The sequence below is a fragment of the Panulirus ornatus genome, chromosome 10 (assembly GCF_036320965.1).
Source record: "Panulirus ornatus isolate Po-2019 chromosome 10, ASM3632096v1, whole genome shotgun sequence".
Taxonomy (NCBI): domain Eukaryota; kingdom Metazoa; phylum Arthropoda; class Malacostraca; order Decapoda; family Palinuridae; genus Panulirus; species Panulirus ornatus.
Genome location: NC_092233.1, coordinates 16,788,612 through 16,808,680, shown reverse-complemented (window position 1 = coordinate 16,808,680; position 20,069 = coordinate 16,788,612). Strand labels below are relative to the sequence as shown.

General features: G+C 40.9%; 1 protein-coding gene across 4 annotated transcripts in view; it reads left to right on the top strand.

Moving 5' to 3' along the window:
* The window catches only part of trbd (ubiquitin thioesterase trabid), an 88,979-nt gene that overhangs the window by 44,955 nt on the left and 23,955 nt on the right, over positions 1–20,069 (top strand). For all 4 annotated transcript variants that reach the window (XR_011713230.1, XM_071665560.1, XM_071665562.1 and 1 more), the window contains exons 5-9: positions 3,699–3,863; positions 9,047–9,152; positions 11,479–11,723; positions 11,856–11,984; positions 16,705–16,802. Coding sequence is in view for 3 of the 4 variants with exons in the window: in XM_071665560.1 (XP_071521661.1) it covers positions 3,699–3,863; positions 9,047–9,152; positions 11,479–11,723; positions 11,856–11,984; positions 16,705–16,802 (743 nt within the window). In the remaining variant the exon portion in view is untranslated. The remainder of the gene's footprint in view (positions 1–3,698; positions 3,864–9,046; positions 9,153–11,478; positions 11,724–11,855; positions 11,985–16,704; positions 16,803–20,069) is intronic.

Below are 20,069 nucleotides of genomic sequence, written 5' to 3'. Positions count from 1 at the left end.
GCAGTGTGGTTTCAGAAGTGGTAGAGGTTGTGTGGATCAGGTGTTTGCTTTGAAGAATGTATGTGAGAAATACTTAGAAAAGCAAATGGATTTGTATGTAGCATTTATGGATCTGGAGAAGGCATATGATAGAGTTGATAGAGATGCTCTGTGGAAGGTATTAAGAATATATGGTGTGGGAGGCAAGTTGTTAGAAGCAGTGAAAAGTTTTTATCGAGGATGTAAGGCATGTGTACGTGTAGGAAGAGAGGAAAGTGATTGGTTCTCAGTGAATGTAGGTTTGCGGCAGGGGTGTGTGATGTCTCCATGGTTGTTTAATTTGTTTATGGATGGGGTTGTTAGGGAGGTAAATGCAAGAGTTTTGGAAAGAGGGGCAAGTATGAAGTCTGTTGGGGATGAGAGAGCTTGGGAAGTGAGTCAGTTGTTGTTCGCTGATGATACAGCGCTGGTGGCGGATTCATGTGAGAAACTGCAGGAGCTGGTGACGGAGTTTGGTAAAGTGTGTGGAAGAAGAAAGTTAAGAGTAAATGTGAATAAGAGCAAGGTTATTAGGTACAGTAGGGTTGAGGGTCAAGTCAATTGGGAGGTGAGTTTGAATGGAGAAAAACTGGAGGAAGTGAAGTGTTTTAGATATCTGGGAGTGGATCTGTCAGCGGATGGAACCATGGAAGCGGAAGTGGATCATAGGGTGGGGGAGGGGGCGAAAATTTTGGGAGCCTTGAAAAATGTGTGGAAGTCGAGAACATTATCCCGGAAAGCAAAAATGGGTATGTTTGAAGGAATAGTAGTTCCAACAATGTTGTATGGTTGCGAGGCGTGGGCTATGGATAGAGTTGTGCGCAGGAGGATGGATGTGCTGGAAATGAGATGTTTGAGGACAATGTGTGGTGTGAGGTGGTTTGATCAAGTAAGTAACGTAAGGGTAAGAGAGATGTGTGGAAATAAAAAGAGCGTGGTTGAGAGAGCAGAAGAGGGTGTTTTGAAATGGTTTGGGCACATGGAGAGAATGAGTGAGGAAAGATTGACCAAGAGGATATATGTGTCGGAGGTGGAGGGAACGAGGAGAAGAGGGAGACCAAATTGGAGGTGGAAAGATGGAGTGAAAAGGATTTTGTGTGATCGGGGCCTGAACATGCAGGAGGGTGAAAGGAGGGCAAGGAATAGAGTGAATTGGAGCGATGTGGTATACAGGGGTTGACGTGCTGTCAGTGGATTGAATCAAGGCATGTGAAGCGTCCGGGGTAAACCATGGAAAGCTGTGTAGGTATGTATATTTGCGTGTGTGGACGTGTGTATGTACATGTGTATGGGGGGGGTTGGGCCATTTCTTTCGTCTGTTTCCTTGCGCTACCTCGCAAACGCGGGAGACAGCGACAAAGTATAAAAAAAAAAAAAAAAAAAAAATTCTGTTGCGATAACTTTGTACAGTATTCAGATGTCTTTTATTCACACTGTAGCCACGTGGCAACAGCCCAAAATCCTTTGTTATTACTGTTACTATATACCTATTTAATGCAGGAATGCTTTGCACACTTTTTTCTTTATCTGATTTATGTTTTTTCTACCTGTCTAAATGCAAAAATCTGGTCTTCACTCCCACCTTCTCATTTAATTCCTCCTAGTTTTTAGCCTACAATGGGTTTCACTTCCTTTATTCAATCAAGAGATGAACAGCAATATTCTCTTGTTGCCATAAGCACTCCCCAAAACCATTCAGCTGCAGCTATGCTTCCCTTTTTCACTATCTCATTCCTCATCTGATGTACAAAGCTTAGGGTTTGGCATTCCCAGGTATATTTAGCAAATTGATATGACAGATGTTAAGCAGGTACGTCAAGAGAAAAACATCTAAAAGATAGGGCCTTATAGTGGATAGATAGAGTGACAGGAAATTAGCCTTATTATACTTTTATACTTGATTGCCATTTCCTGTGTTAGCGAGGTTGTGCCAGGAAACAGATGAAGACCCATCCACTTATATAAACTTTTTTTTTTTTTTTTTTTTTTTATACTTTGTCGCTGTCTCCCGCGTTTGCGAGGTAGCGCAAGGAAACAGACGAAAGAAATGGCCCAACCCCCCCCATACACATGTACATACACACGTCCACACACGCAAATATACATACCTACACAGCTTTCCATGGTTTACCCCAGACGCTTCACATGCCTTGATTCAATCCACTGACAGCACGTCAACCCCTGTATACCACATCGCTCCAATTCACTCTATTCCTTGCCCTCCTTTCACCCTCCTGCATGTTCAGGCCCCGATCACACAAAATCCTTTTCACTCCATCTTTCCACCTCCAATTTGGTCTCCCTCTTCTCCTCGTTCCCTCCACCTCCGACACATATATCCTCTTGGTCAATCTTTCCTCACTCATTCTCTCCATGTGCCCAAACCATTTCAAAACACCCTCTTCTGCTCTCTCAACCACGCTCTTTTTATTTCCACACATCTCTCTTACCCTTACGTTACTTACTCGATCAAACCACCTCACACCACACATTGTCCTCAAACATCTCATTTCCAGCACATCCATCCTCCTGCGCACAACTCTATCCACAGCCCACGCCTCGCAACCATACAACATTGTTGGAACCACTATTCCTTCAAACATACCCATTTTTGCTTTCCGGGATAATGTTCTCGACTTCCACACATTTTTCAAGGCTCCCAAAATTTTCGCCCCCTCCCCCACCCTATGATCCACTTCCGCTTCCATGGTTCCATCCGCTGACAGATCCACTCCCAGATATCTAAAACACTTCACTTCCTCCAGCCTCTCACCATTCAAACTCACCTCCCAATTGACTTGACCCTCAACCCTACTGTACCTAATAACCTTGCTCTTATTGACATTTACTCTTAACTTTCTTCTTCCACACACTTTACCAAACTCCGTCACCAGCTTCTGCAGTTTCTCACATGAATCCGCCACCAGCGCTGTATCATCAGCGAACAACAACTGACTCACTTCCCAAGCTCTCTCATCCCCAACAGACTTCATACTTGCCCCTCTTTCCAAAACTCTTGCATTTACCTCCCTAACAACCCCATCCATAAACAAATTAAACAACCATGGAGACATCACACACCCCTGCCGCAAACCTACATTCACTTATATTACATATTTGCCCATACGCTTACATATACATATATGTATATCAACATATACATATATAGATATGTACATATTCATACTTGCTGGCACTGCCTCACAGGAAACAGCATCGCCACCCCATGAAAGCGAAGTAGAGCCAGGAAACAGACAAATAAAGGCCACATCCATTCACACTCATTCTCTAGCTATCATGTGTAATGCATCAAAACCACAGCTTCCTATCCACATCCAGGCCTCACAGACCTTTCCATGGTTTACCCTGAATATTTCACACATGCCTTGGTTCAGTCCATTGACAACCTCAGTATACCACATTGTTCCAATTCACTCAATTCTGTGCATACCTTTCACCCTTATACTCATAGATATTGACAGTATTATTGATTGAGTAGAATATGTGTGTGAGATGTTTCTAGATTTAGGGATCTGATAAGATTTGCTCTCTTTTGCTTGAGACTCTCCACTGTTTATTTGAAAATATGTAACTTATAGATACATAAAGATATAAGTAACTTATTAACCATTATTGTTCAAGAAAGTCACCTACAACATAATTTATCTATTTTTGCACAGAAATTGAAGATTTACCAGTTAGTGTCCAGGAACAGCTTTTTGAGGAACTTCTAGATCGAGATGCTCAGAAACAGCTTGAGGAGGATGCCCGCATTATTAATTGGTCTTTGGAAATCACTGATAGACTTGGATCAAGATTGTATGCACTCTGGAACCGTACAGCAGGTGAGAGCATATAATTGTTGAAAGATACAGATACCATTATCATTTGTATTGCAAAAAACAAGTCTTCAACCCTTTTGTTTTTATGTTTTGATACTACTCAAATGCCAATCTTGTTTTTTATTCGTATCCTGTTTATACCTGTGGCATGCTTATTATAGGTTGACAGTACAAAAGTTCACTAAAGCAAAGGGGTTCAGTCAGGGCATTTGGTTGCATAACAAAGGTTTTCCTTGACAGTGAAGAAATTTTGTCTCCCTGTATCATCTGCCTGCAAGTTTTGAAGAGAGTAAGCCCAGAGTGATTCTAAGCCAAGGCTTTGTGCAGAATATTTTTTTTCTAGCTATGAATTTGATTTCCACATCATGGAGAAAACATTACATAAGTTCATCCATGATGTAGTTCCTATGTTTACAGGAAGAACTGTAAATATCTTATTTCTTTTCCAACATTGGTTTACTGAGGGTATTAGCACACACTATGCTCCACAAAACATCAGTATATACCTAATCACCACTTTTCATTAGAGCTATGTTTTTGGAAAACACAATAGAATCAGTTATAGTGGGACCCATCTTACCATGATTCAGTGGGATAAAGGAGAATTGTGTTCCTAGAGAAGATTTCCCAATTGATATTTTTCCACAGAAATACAAATAGAATGTCAAGAAGTGTGCAGCACAGTACAAGTACTCTATCAATCTATGTATTTTCACAATACTGTATTTAAGTATAAGTATGTTATATGGCATTATGATATGCTTTTGAATTTTAATCCATGCTCCCCAGACTTAATTTCATCATCCTTTTATGATGTTTGTAACAGGCAGATTCATATATATTGCACCTACTTACACAGACTTTGTTAGTGTTAGATATATTATTTATTGTATATATTATATATTGATAGAAAGCTAATGCAGGAGACAGCAACAAAGTATGATAAATTAATATATAAAAATATTATATGTTATATATATTGAGTTTGGTAAAGTGTGTGAAAGAAGAAAGTTAAGTGTAAATGTGAATAAGAGCAAGGTTATTAGGTACAGTAGGGTTGAGGGTCAAGTCAATTGGGAGGTAAGTTTGAATGGAGAAAAACTGGAGGAAGTAAAGTGTTTTAGATATCTGGGAGTGGATCTGGCAGCGGATGGAACCATGGAAGCGGAAGTGGATCATAGGGTGGGGGAGGGGGCGAAAATTCTGGGAGCCTTGAAGAATGTGTGGAAGTCGAGAACATTATCTCGGAAAGCAAAAATGGGTATGTTTGAAGGAATAGTGGTTCCAACAATGTTGTATGGTTGCGAGGCGTGGGCTATGGATAGAGTTGTGCGCAGGAGGATGGATGTGCTGGAAATGAGATGTTTGAGGACAATGTGTGGTGTGAGGTGGTTTGATCGAGTAAGTAATGTAAGGGTAAGAGAGATGTGTGGAAATAAAAAGAGTGTGGTTGAGAGAGCAGAAGAGGGTGTTTTGAAATGGTTTGGGCACATGGAGAGAATGAGTGAGGAAAGATTGACCAAGAGGATATATGTGTCGGAGGTGGAGGGAACGAGGATAAGTGGGAGACCAAATTGGAGGTGGAAAGATGGAGTGAAAAAGATTTTGTGTGATCGGGGCCTGAACATGCAGGAGGGTGAAAGGAGGGCAAGGAATAGAGTGAATTGGATCGATGTGGTATACCGGGGTTGACGTGCTGTCAGTAGATTGAATCAGGGCATGTGAAGCGTCTGGGGTAAACCATTGAAAGCTGTGTAGGTATGTATATTTGCGTGTGTGGATGTATGTATATACATGTGTATGGGTGGGTTGGGCCATTTCTTTCGTCTGTTTCCTTGCGCTACCTCGCAAACGCGGGAGACCGACAAAGCAAAAAAAAAAAAAAAAATAAAATATATGTTTGATTTGAATTTCTAGCAGCCCATGGCATACTTTAGACACATAGGAGATGTATAATTTGTGGGATAGAGTGAAGTGAAGTGTTTTAGATATCTGGGAGTGGATTTGGCAGCGGATGGAACCATGGAAGCGGAGGTGAATCATAGGGTGGGGGAGGGGGTGAAAATTCTGGGAGCCTTGAAGAATGTGTGGAAGTCGAGAACATTATCTCGGAAAGCAAAAATGGGTATGTTTGAAGGAATAGTAGTTCCAACAATGTTGTATGGTTGCGAGGCGTGGGCTATGGATAGAGTTGTGTGCAGAGGGTGGATGTGCTGGAAACGAGATGTTTCAGGACAATACGTGGTGTGAGGTGGTTTGATCGAGTAAGTAATGTAAGAGTAAGAGAGATGTGTGGCAATAAAAAGAGTGTGGTTGAGAGAGTACAAGAGTGTGTTTTGAAATGGTTTGGTCACATGGAGAGAATGAGTGAGGAAAGATTGACAGAAAGGATATATGTGTCAGAGGTGGAGGGAACGAGGAGAAGTGGGAGACCAAATTGCAGGTGGAAAGATGGAGTGATAAAGATTTTGAGTGATCGTGGCCTGAACATGCAGGAGGGTGAAAGGCGTGCAAGGAATAGAGTGAATTGGAACGATGTGGTATACCAGGGTTGACGTGCTGTCACTGGATTGAACCAGGGCATGTGAAGCGTCTGGGGTAAACCATGGAAAGTTGTGTGCGGCCTGGATGTGGAAAGGGAGCTGTGGTTTCGGTGCATTATTACATGACAGCTAGAGACTGAATGTGAACGAATGTGGCCTTTGTTGTCTTTTCCTAGCGCTACCTCGCACACGTGGGGGGAGGGGGTTGTTATTTCATGTGTGGCGAGGTGGCGATGGGAATGAATAAAGGCAGACAGTATGAATTATGTACATGTGTATATATGTATATGTCTGTGTGTGTGTATATATGTATACATTGAGATGTATAGGTATGTATATTTGCATGTGTGGACGTATATGTATAAACGTGTATGTGGGTGGGTTGGGCCATTCTTTCGTCTGTTTCCTTGCGCTACCTCGCTAACGCTGGAGACAGCGACAAAGCAAAATGAATAATAAAGTAAATAGAGGTGTGTTGATGAATTATTATTACGTGACTACGGTTGTTCCTGCAAAATGGTTAATCCAGCAAGTCTTTGGAACCAAGAGTGCCAGAAAATCGGTTAGTTGGGATTTTCTTTGTATTTATTGATCATGGTGAGGTGCCTGAGAATTGGCAGAATGCATGTATATTGTCACTGTATAAAGGCAAGGGGGACAAAGGTAAGTGTTCCAACTATAGAGGTATGGTTGTTGAGTGTACCTGGTAAGTTGTATGGGAGAATGGTGATTGAGTGGATAAAGCCATGTACAGAGCATCAGATTGAGTAGGAGCATTTTGCTTTCAGTAGTGGTAGAGATTGTGTGGATCAGATGTTTGCTGTAAAGAATGTGTGAGAAATAATGAAGAGAAACAGGATTTCTGTGTGATATTTATGGATATGGAGAAAGCATATAAGGTTGACAAAGATGCCTTGTGGAAGGTCTAACGAATATATGGTGTGCAAGGAAAGCTGCTAGAAGCAGTGGGAAGTTTCATCGGTAGAGTGAGGTGTGTGTGTGTGAGTTGGAAGAAAGAAGAGTGAGTGGTTCCAGGTGAAGGTTGATGTGCGGCAAGGGTGCTTGATGTCACCATGGCTATTTGATTTGTTTATGGTTGAGGTGGTAAGGGAGGTGAATGCAAGTCTTGGGGGGGGGAGAGAGAGAGAGAGAGAGAGAGAGAGAGAGAGAGAGAGAGAGAGTTTGGGGGGGGGGGGGGGGAGGTAGGCAGTCTGTAGGGGATGAAGGGGCCTGTGAAGTGAGTTATTTGTTGTTTGATGATAAAACAGATCTGGTGGTAGATTCAAGTGAGAAACTGCTGAAGTTAGTGCCTGAGTTTGGGAGAGTGTTGTAGGAGGTAGTTGAGAGTAAATGTGAATATAAGCAAGGCTTTTAGGTTTAGCAAGGCAAAGGGACAGGTTAGTTGGGTTGTGAGTTTGATTGGAGAAAATTTGGAGAAAGTGAAGTGTTTTACATGCCTGGAAGCAGACATGGCAGTGAATGTAAGTGGAAATGAGTAATAGGTTTGGTAAGGGGGCAAAGGTTCTTGGAGCATTAAGAAATGTGTGGAAAGAGAGGTCATTATCTAGGAAGATAAAAGTGGATAAGTTTGAAAGTACAGTAGTGCTGACAGTTTTGTATGGATGTGACACAAGGGCTATAGATGAGGATGAGCGGAGGAGGGTGGATGTGTTGGAAATGAAACATATGAGAATGGTATGTGGTGTGAGTAGGTTTGATCAAGTGAGTAGTAAAAGGGGTGAGCGAGAGTTGTGGTAACAAGATGATTGTGGTTGAGAGAGCTGAAGAGAGTGTGATGAAATTTTGTGGACATATGGACAGAATGAATGAGGAGATAGAGAGAAAGAGATTTTATGTGTCAGGCATGGAGAGGACAAGAAAGGGGAAACCAAATTGGTGGTGAAAATATGGAGCGAAAGATGCTTTTGTGTGATCGGGGCCTGAACATGCTGGAAGGTGAATGGCATGCAAAGGATAGAGTGCATTGGAATGACCTGGTAAACTGTAAACAGGGGGTGACATGTTGTCAGTAGGTTGAACCAGGGCATGTGAAGTGGCCAGGGAAAACCATGGAAAGGTCTACGGGGTCTGGATGTGGATGGGGGCTGTGGTTTTGTAGCATTGCACGTGACAGCTAGGGAATGGATTCTTAATTTGTCTGTTCCTGTTGCTACCTTGCTGATGTGGGAAACTGTGAACAAGCATAAAAGAAATTACTAGTAATACAGTAATAAGGAACTGTTTTTGCACAAGCAAATATGACAATATTATGTGAAGTTTAAGACCCTCAGAGAACAGAGGCTGATGACAATTTGATTCACAGTCTGTGGCACTAGCAGAGGTATTGTAAAGCAGTTTAGTAATGAAAATTACAGGACCTCTTGAAGGACAAGCTCTAAGGTTAAAGCTGTCATGCTTTCATGTTCATACTGGTAATATGCCAGGGAATATGTATAAGACAGATGATGTGATGACCTCCATATTTCTGCTTAAGTGGGGACCATAGACCCTGTTGTCAGCAGCATGTGTTTCCCACCTCTCCTCTGTTGTATGTTAAGTGAATTAGCCAGTCATTTACTGAAGAGGCACATGGTGCTACCCACACAAATTTCAGATAACTTTGATCTGCACATCTCTTTTTAGGTGACTGTCTCCTTGACTCTATGCTTCAATCCACCTGGGGTGTGTTTGACCGAGAGAATGTCCTAAGAAGAGCATTAGCTGACAGTCTTTCAGAAGCCTCTCATTTGTAAGTACTACTTTTATTCTTCTGTGTTATTATTTTCCACCATGTTGTTAAGTGTAGGCTTTGACTTAAATCCTTGTTTAAGTTTGTATCTTGCTTTAAACTGTAGCACATCCTAACGTTAGCTAGCTTGACAGTTTATAATTCTCTATTGTAATTTTTCCTCATAAGCACATTCTTTCTCTCTGGGTCAATATACCCTGCAAGCTGAGAGATCTCACAATTCCCAGGGATCAAAATCCTTTGTTGTCTGGTGTTCTGGTGAAGTAAATAGCCCTTCACCTTTTGCTAACCACGTACAGTAATTGCGGTGTAGCTCGCTGTGGGTCTGCCCCCTGCCAGTTAGTAACCTCCCTCCCAGCAATGACATCATCATCCTGCTGGCTGACCATTGGATTGCCTGACCAACACATTATGTCAGATTCCAGAGAGTAATACTTTTTGATAAAGAATCCAACAATTACTGTTTAAGATACCCTTATTATGCATCAAGTTTTATTTGTGGGATAGCATATGTTTGGCAGCTTGGTGCAGACTGCAAAGTCAGCTGAACATGACTTTATGCCTCAATTACCCTGTGTTATTGAGAGTTAGATGCAACTTTTGCTCACTGCTCTTGTGTTTTGTGATATTTGCATTATTTTTGTTCTGGATAATGTTTCCTTTACTATTAACTAACCATGGGACCTTAGAAGTTTTATATGGAAGAAAAGGCCTGTATTCTTGTTTGAAAGCAAGTGAAATTTATTGCCTTAGCTTATGAGCTTCCTCTTAGTGTCATTCTTTCCTCATGAACTGGGTTTGGTCAATCCAGGTAGACTTTAAGGTGCCTGATAACCTCTTGAAGCATGAAACATTGAAAAACCCTTTCCATTGCAGCTTACCTGAAAAAAGTCACTCAAAAATCCTTGCAGAGATGTTAGAAAAAATGATACAGTACCATTTGGAGAAGGATCTGAAGTTGCCATCATGCTGCCAAGAAACCTCTTCTCACACATTAGGTGCATATGGAACACTTGGCTTTTGCCCATAAAGATTGGACATTTTTTGTGGTGGAGTGATGAAAGTTCATTAAGAGCATCACAATAAGGCATGGAAGAGTGAGACAGCCAAGTAATGTCATCTGCTACTCGCTGCTTTAAAAGTTGACAGTGGTGAAGCATTTGCATTCATTCTTGATGTAATTTTTGTTTCTTTTTTTTTTTTTTTGGTGATGAGAGGGATCAAAGGGGGGTTTTATTTATTTTGGGGAAACAGACTTTGTGATGCTGATTATTTATGTAGGGTTTCCAAGACAGAGTGGAGAGTATGGTTATGCTCAACATAGTTTGATCAAGTAAGTAATAAAAGGGCAAGAGAGATGTGTGGTAATAAAAAGAGTGTGGTTGAGAGAGCAGAAGAGGGTGTGTTGAAATGGTTTGGACACATGGAGAGAATGAGTGAGGAAAGATTGACAAAGATGATATATGTGTCAGAGATGGAGGGAAGAAGGAGAAGTGGGAGACCAAATTAGAGGTGGAAGGGTGGAGAGAAAAAAGATTTTGAGTGATTGGGGCTGAAACATACAGGAAGGTGAAAGGCATGCAAGGAGTAGAGTGAATTGGAACAATGTGGTATATTGGGGGTCAAAATGCTGCCAGTGGATTGAACCAGGGCATGTGAAGTGTGTGGGGTAAACCTTGGAAAGGTCTGTGGGGCCTGGATGTGAAAAAGGGAGCTGTGGTTTTTGTGCATTACATAAGACAGCTAGAGATTGAGTGTGAACAGATGTAGCCTTTTTTGTCTGTTCCTGGCACTGCCTCTCTTGATATAGAACTTCCCTGAAGAAAAAAGTCAGTTTTGAAGAATGAAAAATTTGCTCTCATGGATGATGTCCCATGAGCAAATTTTCTGATTGTTTTTCCTGCCCTGTCTTTCCCTTTTTAAAAAACCTTTCCCTAACTGTCAGGTGCCACCATTGGAATGATGTCTTTTTTGCAGAAATGATGAGTTGACCAGAATATTTAGCAGTTGACCAGTGGGACAATGACATTTTTTCTAGTTGGGTTTCTGATTGGCAGAGGATGAACCTTCTGCAAGTTATACCGCTACTGCTGATTGGGTGGTAAGGGAAGGATGAAGGGTTACTTACCTCACCATCAGGCTAGGTGGTGGAGGATTCTGACCCCCTAGGGATCATGAGATCTCTCAGCTCGCACGATATTGCCCCAGAGAGAAACAATTTTTCACTCCTCTAAACGTATTCTTTTCTATTTATTATTTACATTTTTAGGTTCATTTATTCCTGATCATTGTGCATATCTTATTCACTAAGTGATTCTATTTTCAGGTTCTACCCTCGCTGGAAAGAATATGAGCGATGGCAGGCCCGTCTTTTAGATTATTATGTTCCCGAAGGACAAGTTCTAGAAGAGTGGGCAGAGCTTATCTGTTTGGCTTCACAACCTGGAGCAGCACTAGAGCAGCTACACATCTTGGTTTTGGCTCACATTCTTCGTAGACCAGTTATTGTGTATGGGGTCAAGTGTGTTAAGAGTTTTCGTGGAGAGGATCTTGGCTTTGCTAGGTTTGAAGGTCAGTTCATGTAGAAAGAGTGAATAAATGGAGATATTATGTACCCCACCAGATTTTCGTACAAACTGTGAAATAGAGAAACTAACAATAGTATCAGAATTATACAAGCATCATTTACATTTGTTCTTCCAGGTGTATATCTACCCTTACTGTGGGAGCCATCATTTTGCTGGAAGTCTCCTATTGCTTTGGGCTACACCCGGGGCCACTTCTCAGCCCTTGTACCCATTGAACCTGATTCTCCTGATAATTCAGAAGCTGGTAAGTTTACAGTCAGGATTGGGAGAAGGTGGGGTCTGCTTCTGTATGTAGTAGTTATGTCAGCACTGGAACTGGAGTGGTCAGTGTAGAAGCAGTTCCCTTGTTTTCTGTGAGTGTACACACTGTAGACCTCCACTGTATAATAGAATTGCTTATGTAGTACCTCCACCACGGGCTTAGTCCCTTCATTTGAGACATTTGTTTCACATATATTGATTTCCTTACTTTATCATTGCATTTTAGCTTTGGTCTCCCCAGTATGTATTATCTTGTTCATCTATCTTACATTCTCTCACTGTTGTTTACTCCTTTTCCTGTAGCCTCAGATTCTTGTGATTATTCCTTATGTCTTGTCTCATTGAAAGGTAGCATAGATTCTGTTATAAAGTAAGCAAACTATCAAATATATGGTCAGTTGCCATTTGGGTCCAGAACATAATCTAAGTTTCTGTTCCATAGTTCAACTTTTCTTCCTCTTTTCTGACTTGATTGATCCCTTGTTAGTTCTCTAGCTGATAAAACCACACTTTTTGGCTTCTTATCTCTGTAAATTTACTTATACTGCTCCCTTACCATCTCTTCTTGCTAAAAGTATATTCTCTTCTATATCTTCATGGCACATAGTCTTCTGAGTTCCCTCACATCCATAGCTGGAGAAGGTGCATGGACTGGATGACATATGTCCTAATGTCTTAAAGGAATTTATGTCAGAGCCATCTCCTATCCTTGGCCACTTATTTTGTCTATGTCTAAAGCCCCAGACTTTTCCTTCTTGGAAGCATTCTTATGTGCAGCACACTAAGAAAAGAGATCATTCAAACTCTTCTGACATATATCACTTCATTTTTTCACTCTTTGGTCCAAAGTCTTTGAGCTATCTACATATATATCTCTGACACCTGTTCCAATTGGAACTCCCTCTGAGGGGTGGCCACAGCAGCAGAATCTCCATAACTAAAGGACTCCAATGCCACACCTTAGCCTTTAGTGCCTCACCCTTAACAGGCCACTGGCAGAGAGCAAGTCTAGTGCAGTGTTTGCAGAGGTTCCTACCTAATATTCCGAATGACTACTTCTATCTAATGCTCCCTCCTATTACCTCTACCTAATGTTTCCACCTAATGCTCCTGCCTAAATCTTCCTACCTACTTCTTGTTTCTACTGCTCTTACCATTTTAACAAAAGGCAGGGCTAGTACATAGTGCTTACCACGGGAAAATCTAGTTACAAAGTATGAGGTGTGTGAGTTAAGTGTTGTCAGGTGTTAAGTATGACAAGGAGAGATTGTATGTTTGTGGACAGAATGCCAGTAGTCCATATTTTAGTGAAGCAGAAAGAAAAGACAGCTACCTGGGTCAGAGAAGTGCAACATAACAACCACTAAAGTGCTTGCTTACTGAGCAGATGTCACGAGTGAGCCAGCACTTCTGCATAGTCTTTGAAACTTTCCATAATTCTCACTATTTTAAACACTTAGAATCCCATTCCCTTCTCTCATATTACCCATATTGCTTTTAAAGTGCAATGTGGCTCCTATGTAACTCATCTTTGGTCTTTCTTTTTGAGGGACTTTGATGAATAATTAGTCATGGTGCTTGACATCTTTAAAGGGTTTGATAGAGTGTTACAATTCTTTGCTGCGTAATTTTTCTTTTGTGGCTATTTTTTTCGCACTGTTCTATGATGAATTTGTTTTCTTTCTGATTGTTCCATTGCAATAGTAGTTGGTGGAGCAGAGTGTCGCTCCACAGTATAGTCCCCTCAGGGTTCTGTCCCACTGCCTGCCTAATTTCCTCTCTCCATAAATAATGTCTTTTTTTTGTGTACTGCCCTATTCACACATTTTGACATACCCACTATGCACACATCAACTCACATTCCCTCCTTTCCTCCTTTATTACTGTTTCTTTTTCATGCACTGAACATATTTTGCCCCTTAATGTGAACCTGCAGAACATTGTAGAGTAGAGGAAGTAGTAACCTGGTTGATTTAATCAGCACAAATATGCAATTTCTGACGAAAGCTTTTCTAAGTCTCACATGTTTTTTACTGTTTGATATCAAAACATTACAAATCAACCTTGCAGTAATTTGAATATGCAAGTTATGATGATATCCTCTGCTCTTATCTTTGAAATCCCACGTAATGAACTTCAAGAAAAGTTGCTTCTCAAAAGTTGGTCATGTTGCACTGTTGTTGCAATTATTTTTCTTGTAAACTACTATTCCATATCTTGCAGGGGTTTACTTGTCCCATGGAGTACTGCTCACATATCTGTGGTGGTTCTTTTCCCACCTTTTTAGATGGAAATGGTGGAGAGCTTGTGGATTTGTGTGCTGAAAAAGACTGATGATTGGAAATACCTGGTTTAAAACGAGATATACATAAGTATACTTATGCGAGTAGGAGAGATGGTCAAAAGGCATTATTTGATTATGTGTTAATTGCTAGGCATGTAAAAGAGAGACTTTTGGATGTTAATGTGCAGAGTGGGGCACTTTCTTGTTGAGGTAAAGGTGAAGATTTGTAGAGGTTTTCAAAAAAGAAGGGAAAATGTTGGGGAGAAGAGAGTGCAGAGAGTAAGTGAGATTGGTAAGGAGACTTGTGTGAGGAAGTACCAGGAGAGATTGAGTATAGAATGGCAAAAGGTGAGAGCAAATAACATGAGGGGAGTGGGTGAGGAATGGGATGTATTTAGGGAAGCAGTGATGGCATGTGCAAAAGATGCATGTGGCATGTGAAGGAATTTGATATTGCCGTGGCCACCAGACTAATTTACTAGGCGGCCACGGATGGCGTTGTGTGCTGGGTGCTTTTATTTACATTCTTTACACTGCACTTGATGGTGATGATACTGCAATTCTGTGAGATTCTTAGCTTATTTTGCTTAAATTTAACCGTAGCTGTGGCTTCTAAGACACATGAGAGTGTCAGTCGTAGTGTCAAACATAAACACCAGTCCATATCGACCCAAGATAAAGTAGAACTGTTGAAAAAATGGACCGTGGTGTTTCAATGCATAAGCTGTGTGACATCTACAGTATTGGTTCATCAACTGTTTATGATATAAAGAAGCAAAGGGAGAAAATATTGAAATTCTATGCAGACAACAATTCCAAGAAGCAAATGACAATTAGAAAAACTATGAAAGATGGTAAGAGTACTGAGTATGATCGAGTGATGATGGAATGGTTTCGACAGTCAGAGTGATGGACTTGTCAGGTAGCATGATAATGGACCAGGTTTAGTTGTTCCATAAAGAACTTAAATTACAACATGAGTAGACTATAGTGAAGGATGGCTTCAAAGTTTCTAGAAGCGTTATGGAATTTCCATGAATAAAGTGTGTGGAGAAAAGTGGTCTGCAGACTACGAAGGGGCTGCTGAGTTTGTGGACGAATTTGCAAAACTCGTAGCTGATGAGCACCTCACTCCTGAGCAGGTGTATAATGTAGACAAAACTGCATTGTTCTGGCGATGTACTCCTAGGAAAACACTAACAACAGAAGACTAAGAAGACCTGACAGGATTCAAACAATTTAAGGACAGACTTACCATCTTAGGGTGCTCAAACATTTAATATTTGTTTAATTTGAATTTATAGCAGTCCATGGTATACTTTAGACACATGGGAGATGTATAATTAGTGGGTTAGAGGTGTGTTGATGAATTATTATTACGTTACAACGGTTGGTCCGGCAAAATGGTTAATCCAGCAAGGTGTTGGAACCAAGAGTGCCGGAAAATTGGTGGTGTACCTGTACTTTGAAGTGTAGCAACAAGAGAATCTACATCCTTTGAACCAAGATTAATTTAAGAGTTTCCTGGACTGTGTTGGGAAATGGCTGCACGGCACTATTTTTCTGTATTAGGCCCAAAAGTAGGCCTCAGTTTCTGAAGCAAGATCTTGAGGCCTTGGAAAGGGATCAAGTAGCTCCATTTTAACTTCTGATTTTTGTAATGCCAGAAAAAGGTTATATGAAGAGGGAAAGAAAAAAGGAGGGAGAGAATTCCACAGCTTACCCATTGGAGGGAAGAGGGAGGCATCGTAACTGCCAGTCCTCAGGTATTCAGGCAAGTCATTTTGTGAACAAGCTGATAAAATATTTTTGAGTAATGTCAAGGAAAAAAGTTGATGAGACCATTTCATCAAGATCTTATAGGAATTGATCTGAGGCTAAAGGGTCTGTTATTGCAAAAAGAAGCTAAGAGCTATTGGCTCTAAGCAAACCATGTCAGAGTAGTTCATTAAGGATTAGAGAAACCTAATCAAGAATTCTTGAATTAATGAAAGTTCAACAAATGGGCCATTCACTTGTTGTAAAAGGTCTGATATGATTGTTGAAAATTCTTCTTAGAAATAAAGAGGGCAAACCACAACATAACTTTTACAGGATTTTTTTCGTATACACTGTAGTTTAGAATGTGATGTCAGCCAAATGACTGGATTTTGTAAAATTTCTTTCTGATTCAGGGAAGGATGGGGTGTATCTAGAATTTTCTGTTTAGATACAAGTTTAGCAACTAACTAACATATTGACCAAATTTGGAAGTATCTGCAGTATTCTGTAGAAAATCTCATGGGCTTTGAGTCATGATTTGGAGGCTGTTCAGTGTTATGTTCCATTGCCCTAGCGATTTGCTAAGAATTTTTATGTAGTTTTTTTTATTCTTCTGCTGCTGCTGATATGTCAGTTATAGATTTTTTGTCTTCCTCAGGTGCAATCTTAGATGCTGGTGAGTCACAGATGGTTTTTCTCCCATTGATGACCCATGATGCCAAACTTCTGCCAGTGCACTTCCTCACACAAGCTGAGGTAAGCTTAAGTATTCAGTTAAGAATTTTGCAAGAAGTGCAGAGACTGTGTTAGAGTTAACAGTGAAGTGGTTGAATGATTGAATATGAATAAAAATTTTGTCAAAGTTGATACCTTACCTTATCTACCTGCTCTAGGATCCTTTTCTGTAGGGTTCTTGCAATGTTCGTTTGCATATGTGGGGTGAGTGCAGGATAATTGAGGAGTAGGTTTTCTTGGTGTGGGAGGTCTTGTGATACATTCAGTTTATGTTATAGTGTTGGAGAGGTAGATGGTGCCCCGTAATACAAGCAAGATAGTGTAACTTGTGCATGTCTGGGTAGTGTGATTTTAGGTGAGTAAATGTCTGGAAGAGTGGAGTTCAGGACTGGGTTAGGAAGGTGGTTGTTTAGTGCTTTTCAGGTCATTACATTGTGTATATTGTATATAGTCATTTAACTGTTGCATTTTTGAGACACTATTGTGACAAAAATTCGGGTTCAACTGTTTCAAGAAAAGTATTTCTAAGAGGTTGAAATGCATGCTTAGTTAAGAATTCAGAAAAAAACTGAATATGTCCAATTGATGTTAAAGACAAAAAAAGAATTGAAGGACAAAGAATTTTAATCTTTATCAAACTTAAATCACTCAACAACTGCCACAATTCCTATTCCTTTCATTACAGTAGCCAAGGCCTAAGCTAGCCTACAAAGACCTTACTACCAAACCACAATTGATATCAAATACAATGGAAAAACATTAGGAAATCTCTATACCAGTACATAAAAGTAAACATGGAAGCTTACATATTTGATATTATGTTGCAGTTTTTTCCTGCATTTCGTAGAGGAGTAGTACAGAGGTCTGTCTATAAGTAGCATTGGTACCAGCATGAAGGTATCATAAATAAGGGCTTTTTTAATAAGATGGCTTTTGACATAAGGCCGAAGCCTTATAGATATTGCGTATGAAGAGGATAAACAAATTTAAGCAAATTCTAACTTGGAACTGAGTGCAGAATGGAAAAAGGTGAGAGCAAAGGACATAGGGGGAGTAGGGGAGGAATGGGATGTATTTAGGGAAGCAGTGATGGCTTGCACAAAAGATGCTTGTGGCATGAGAAGCGTGGGGGGGTGGGCAGATTAGAAAGGGTAGTGAGTGGTGGGATGAAGAAGTAAGATTATCAGTGAAAGAGAAGAGAGGCATTTGGACGATTTTTGCAGGGAAATAGTGCAAATGACTGGGAGATGTATAAAGGAAAGAGGCAGGAGGTCAAGAGAAAGGTGCAAGAGGTGAAAAAGATGGCACATGAGAGTTGGGGTGAGAGAGTATCTTTAAATTTTATGGAGAATAAAAAGGGGCGAAAATCCTGGGAGCCTTTAAGAATGTGTGGAAGTCAAGAACATTATCTCGGAAAGCAAAAATGGGTATGTTTGAAGGAATAGTGGTTCCAACAATGTTGTATGGTTGCGAGGCGTGGGCTATGGATAGAGTTGTGTGCAGGAGGGTGGATGTGCTGGAAATGAGATGTTTGAGGACGATGTGTGGTGTGAGGTGGTTTGATCAAGTAAGTAATGTAAGGGTAAGAGAGATGTGTGGAAATAAAAAGAGCATGGTTGAGAGAGCAGAAGAGGGTGTTTTGAAATGGTTTGGGCACATGGAGAGAATGAGTGAGGAAAGATTGACCAAGAGGATATATGTGTCGGAGGTGGAGGGAACGAGGAGAAGTGCGAGACCAAATTGGAGGTGGAAAGATGGAGTGAAAAAGATTTTGTGTGATCGGGGCCTGAACATGCAGGAGGGTGAAAGGAGGGCAAGGAATAGAGTGAATTGGATCGATGTGGTATACCGGGGTTGACGTGCTGTCAGTGGATTGAATCAGGGCATGTGAAGCGTCTGGGGTAAACCATGGAAAGCTGTGTAGGTATGTATATTTGCGTGTGTGGACGTGTATGTATATACACATGTATGGGGGTGGGTTGGGCCATTTCTTTCGTCTGTTTCCTTGCGCTACCTTGCAAATGCGGGAGACAGCGAAAAAAAAAAAATGTTTTGGAAGAAGGTAAATAAAGTGTGTAAGACAAGAGAACAAAGGGGAACATAGGTGAAGGGGGCTAATGGGGAGGTAATAACAAGTACTGGTGATATGAGAAGTTGGAGTGAGTATTTTGAAGGTTTGTTGAATGTGTTTGATGATAGAGTGACAGATATAGGGTGTTTTGGTCGAGGTGGTGTGCAAAGTGAGAAGGTCAGGGAGAATGATTTTGTAAACAGAGAAGAGGTAGTGAAAGGTTTGCGGAAGATGAAAGCCAGCAAGGCAGCAGGTTTGGATGATATTGCAGTGGAATTTATTAAAGAAGGGGGTGACTGTGTTGTTGACTGGTTGGTGAGGATATTTAATGTGTGTAAGACTCATGGTGAAGTGCCTAAGGATTGGCGGAATGCATGTGTAGTGCCATTGTATAAAGGCAAAGGGGATGAAGGTGATTGTTCAAATTACAGAGGTATAAGTTTGTTGAGTATTCCTGGGAAATCATATGGGAGGGTATTGATCGAGAGGGTCAAGGCATGTACAGAGCACCAGATTGGGGAGGAGTAGTGTGGTTTCATAAGTGGTAGAGGATGTGTGGATCAGGTGTTTCCTTTGAAGAATGTTTGTGAGAAATACTTAGAAAAGCAAATGGATTGGTATGTAGCATTTATGGATCTGGAGAAGGCATATGATCGAGTTGGTAGAGATGCTCTGTGGAAGGTATTAAGAATATATGGTGTGGGAGGTAAGTTGCTAGAAGCAGTGAAAAGTTTTTATCAAGGATGTAAGGCATGTGTACGTGTAGGAAGAGAGGAAAGTGATTGGTTCTCGGTGAATATCGGTTTGCGGCAGAGGTGCGTGATGTCTCCATGGTTGTTTAATTTGTGTATGGATGGGGTTGTTAGGGAGGTGAATGCAAGAGTTTTGGAAAGAGGGGCAAGTATGCTGTCTGTTGTGGATGAGAGTGCTTGGGAAGTGAGTCAGTTGTTGTTCGCTGATGATACAGTGCTGTTGGCTGATTCGTGTGAGAAACTGCATAAGCTGGTGACTGAGTTTGGTAAAGTGTGTGAAAGAAAAAAGCTGAGAGTAAATGTGAATAAGAACAAAGTTATTAGGTACAGTAGAGTTGAGGGTCAAGTAAATTGGGAGGTAAGTTTGAATGGAGAAAAACTGGAGGAAGTGAAGTGTTTTAGATATCTGGGAGTGGATCTGGCAGTGGATGGAACCATGGAAGCGGAAGTGAATCATAGGGTGGA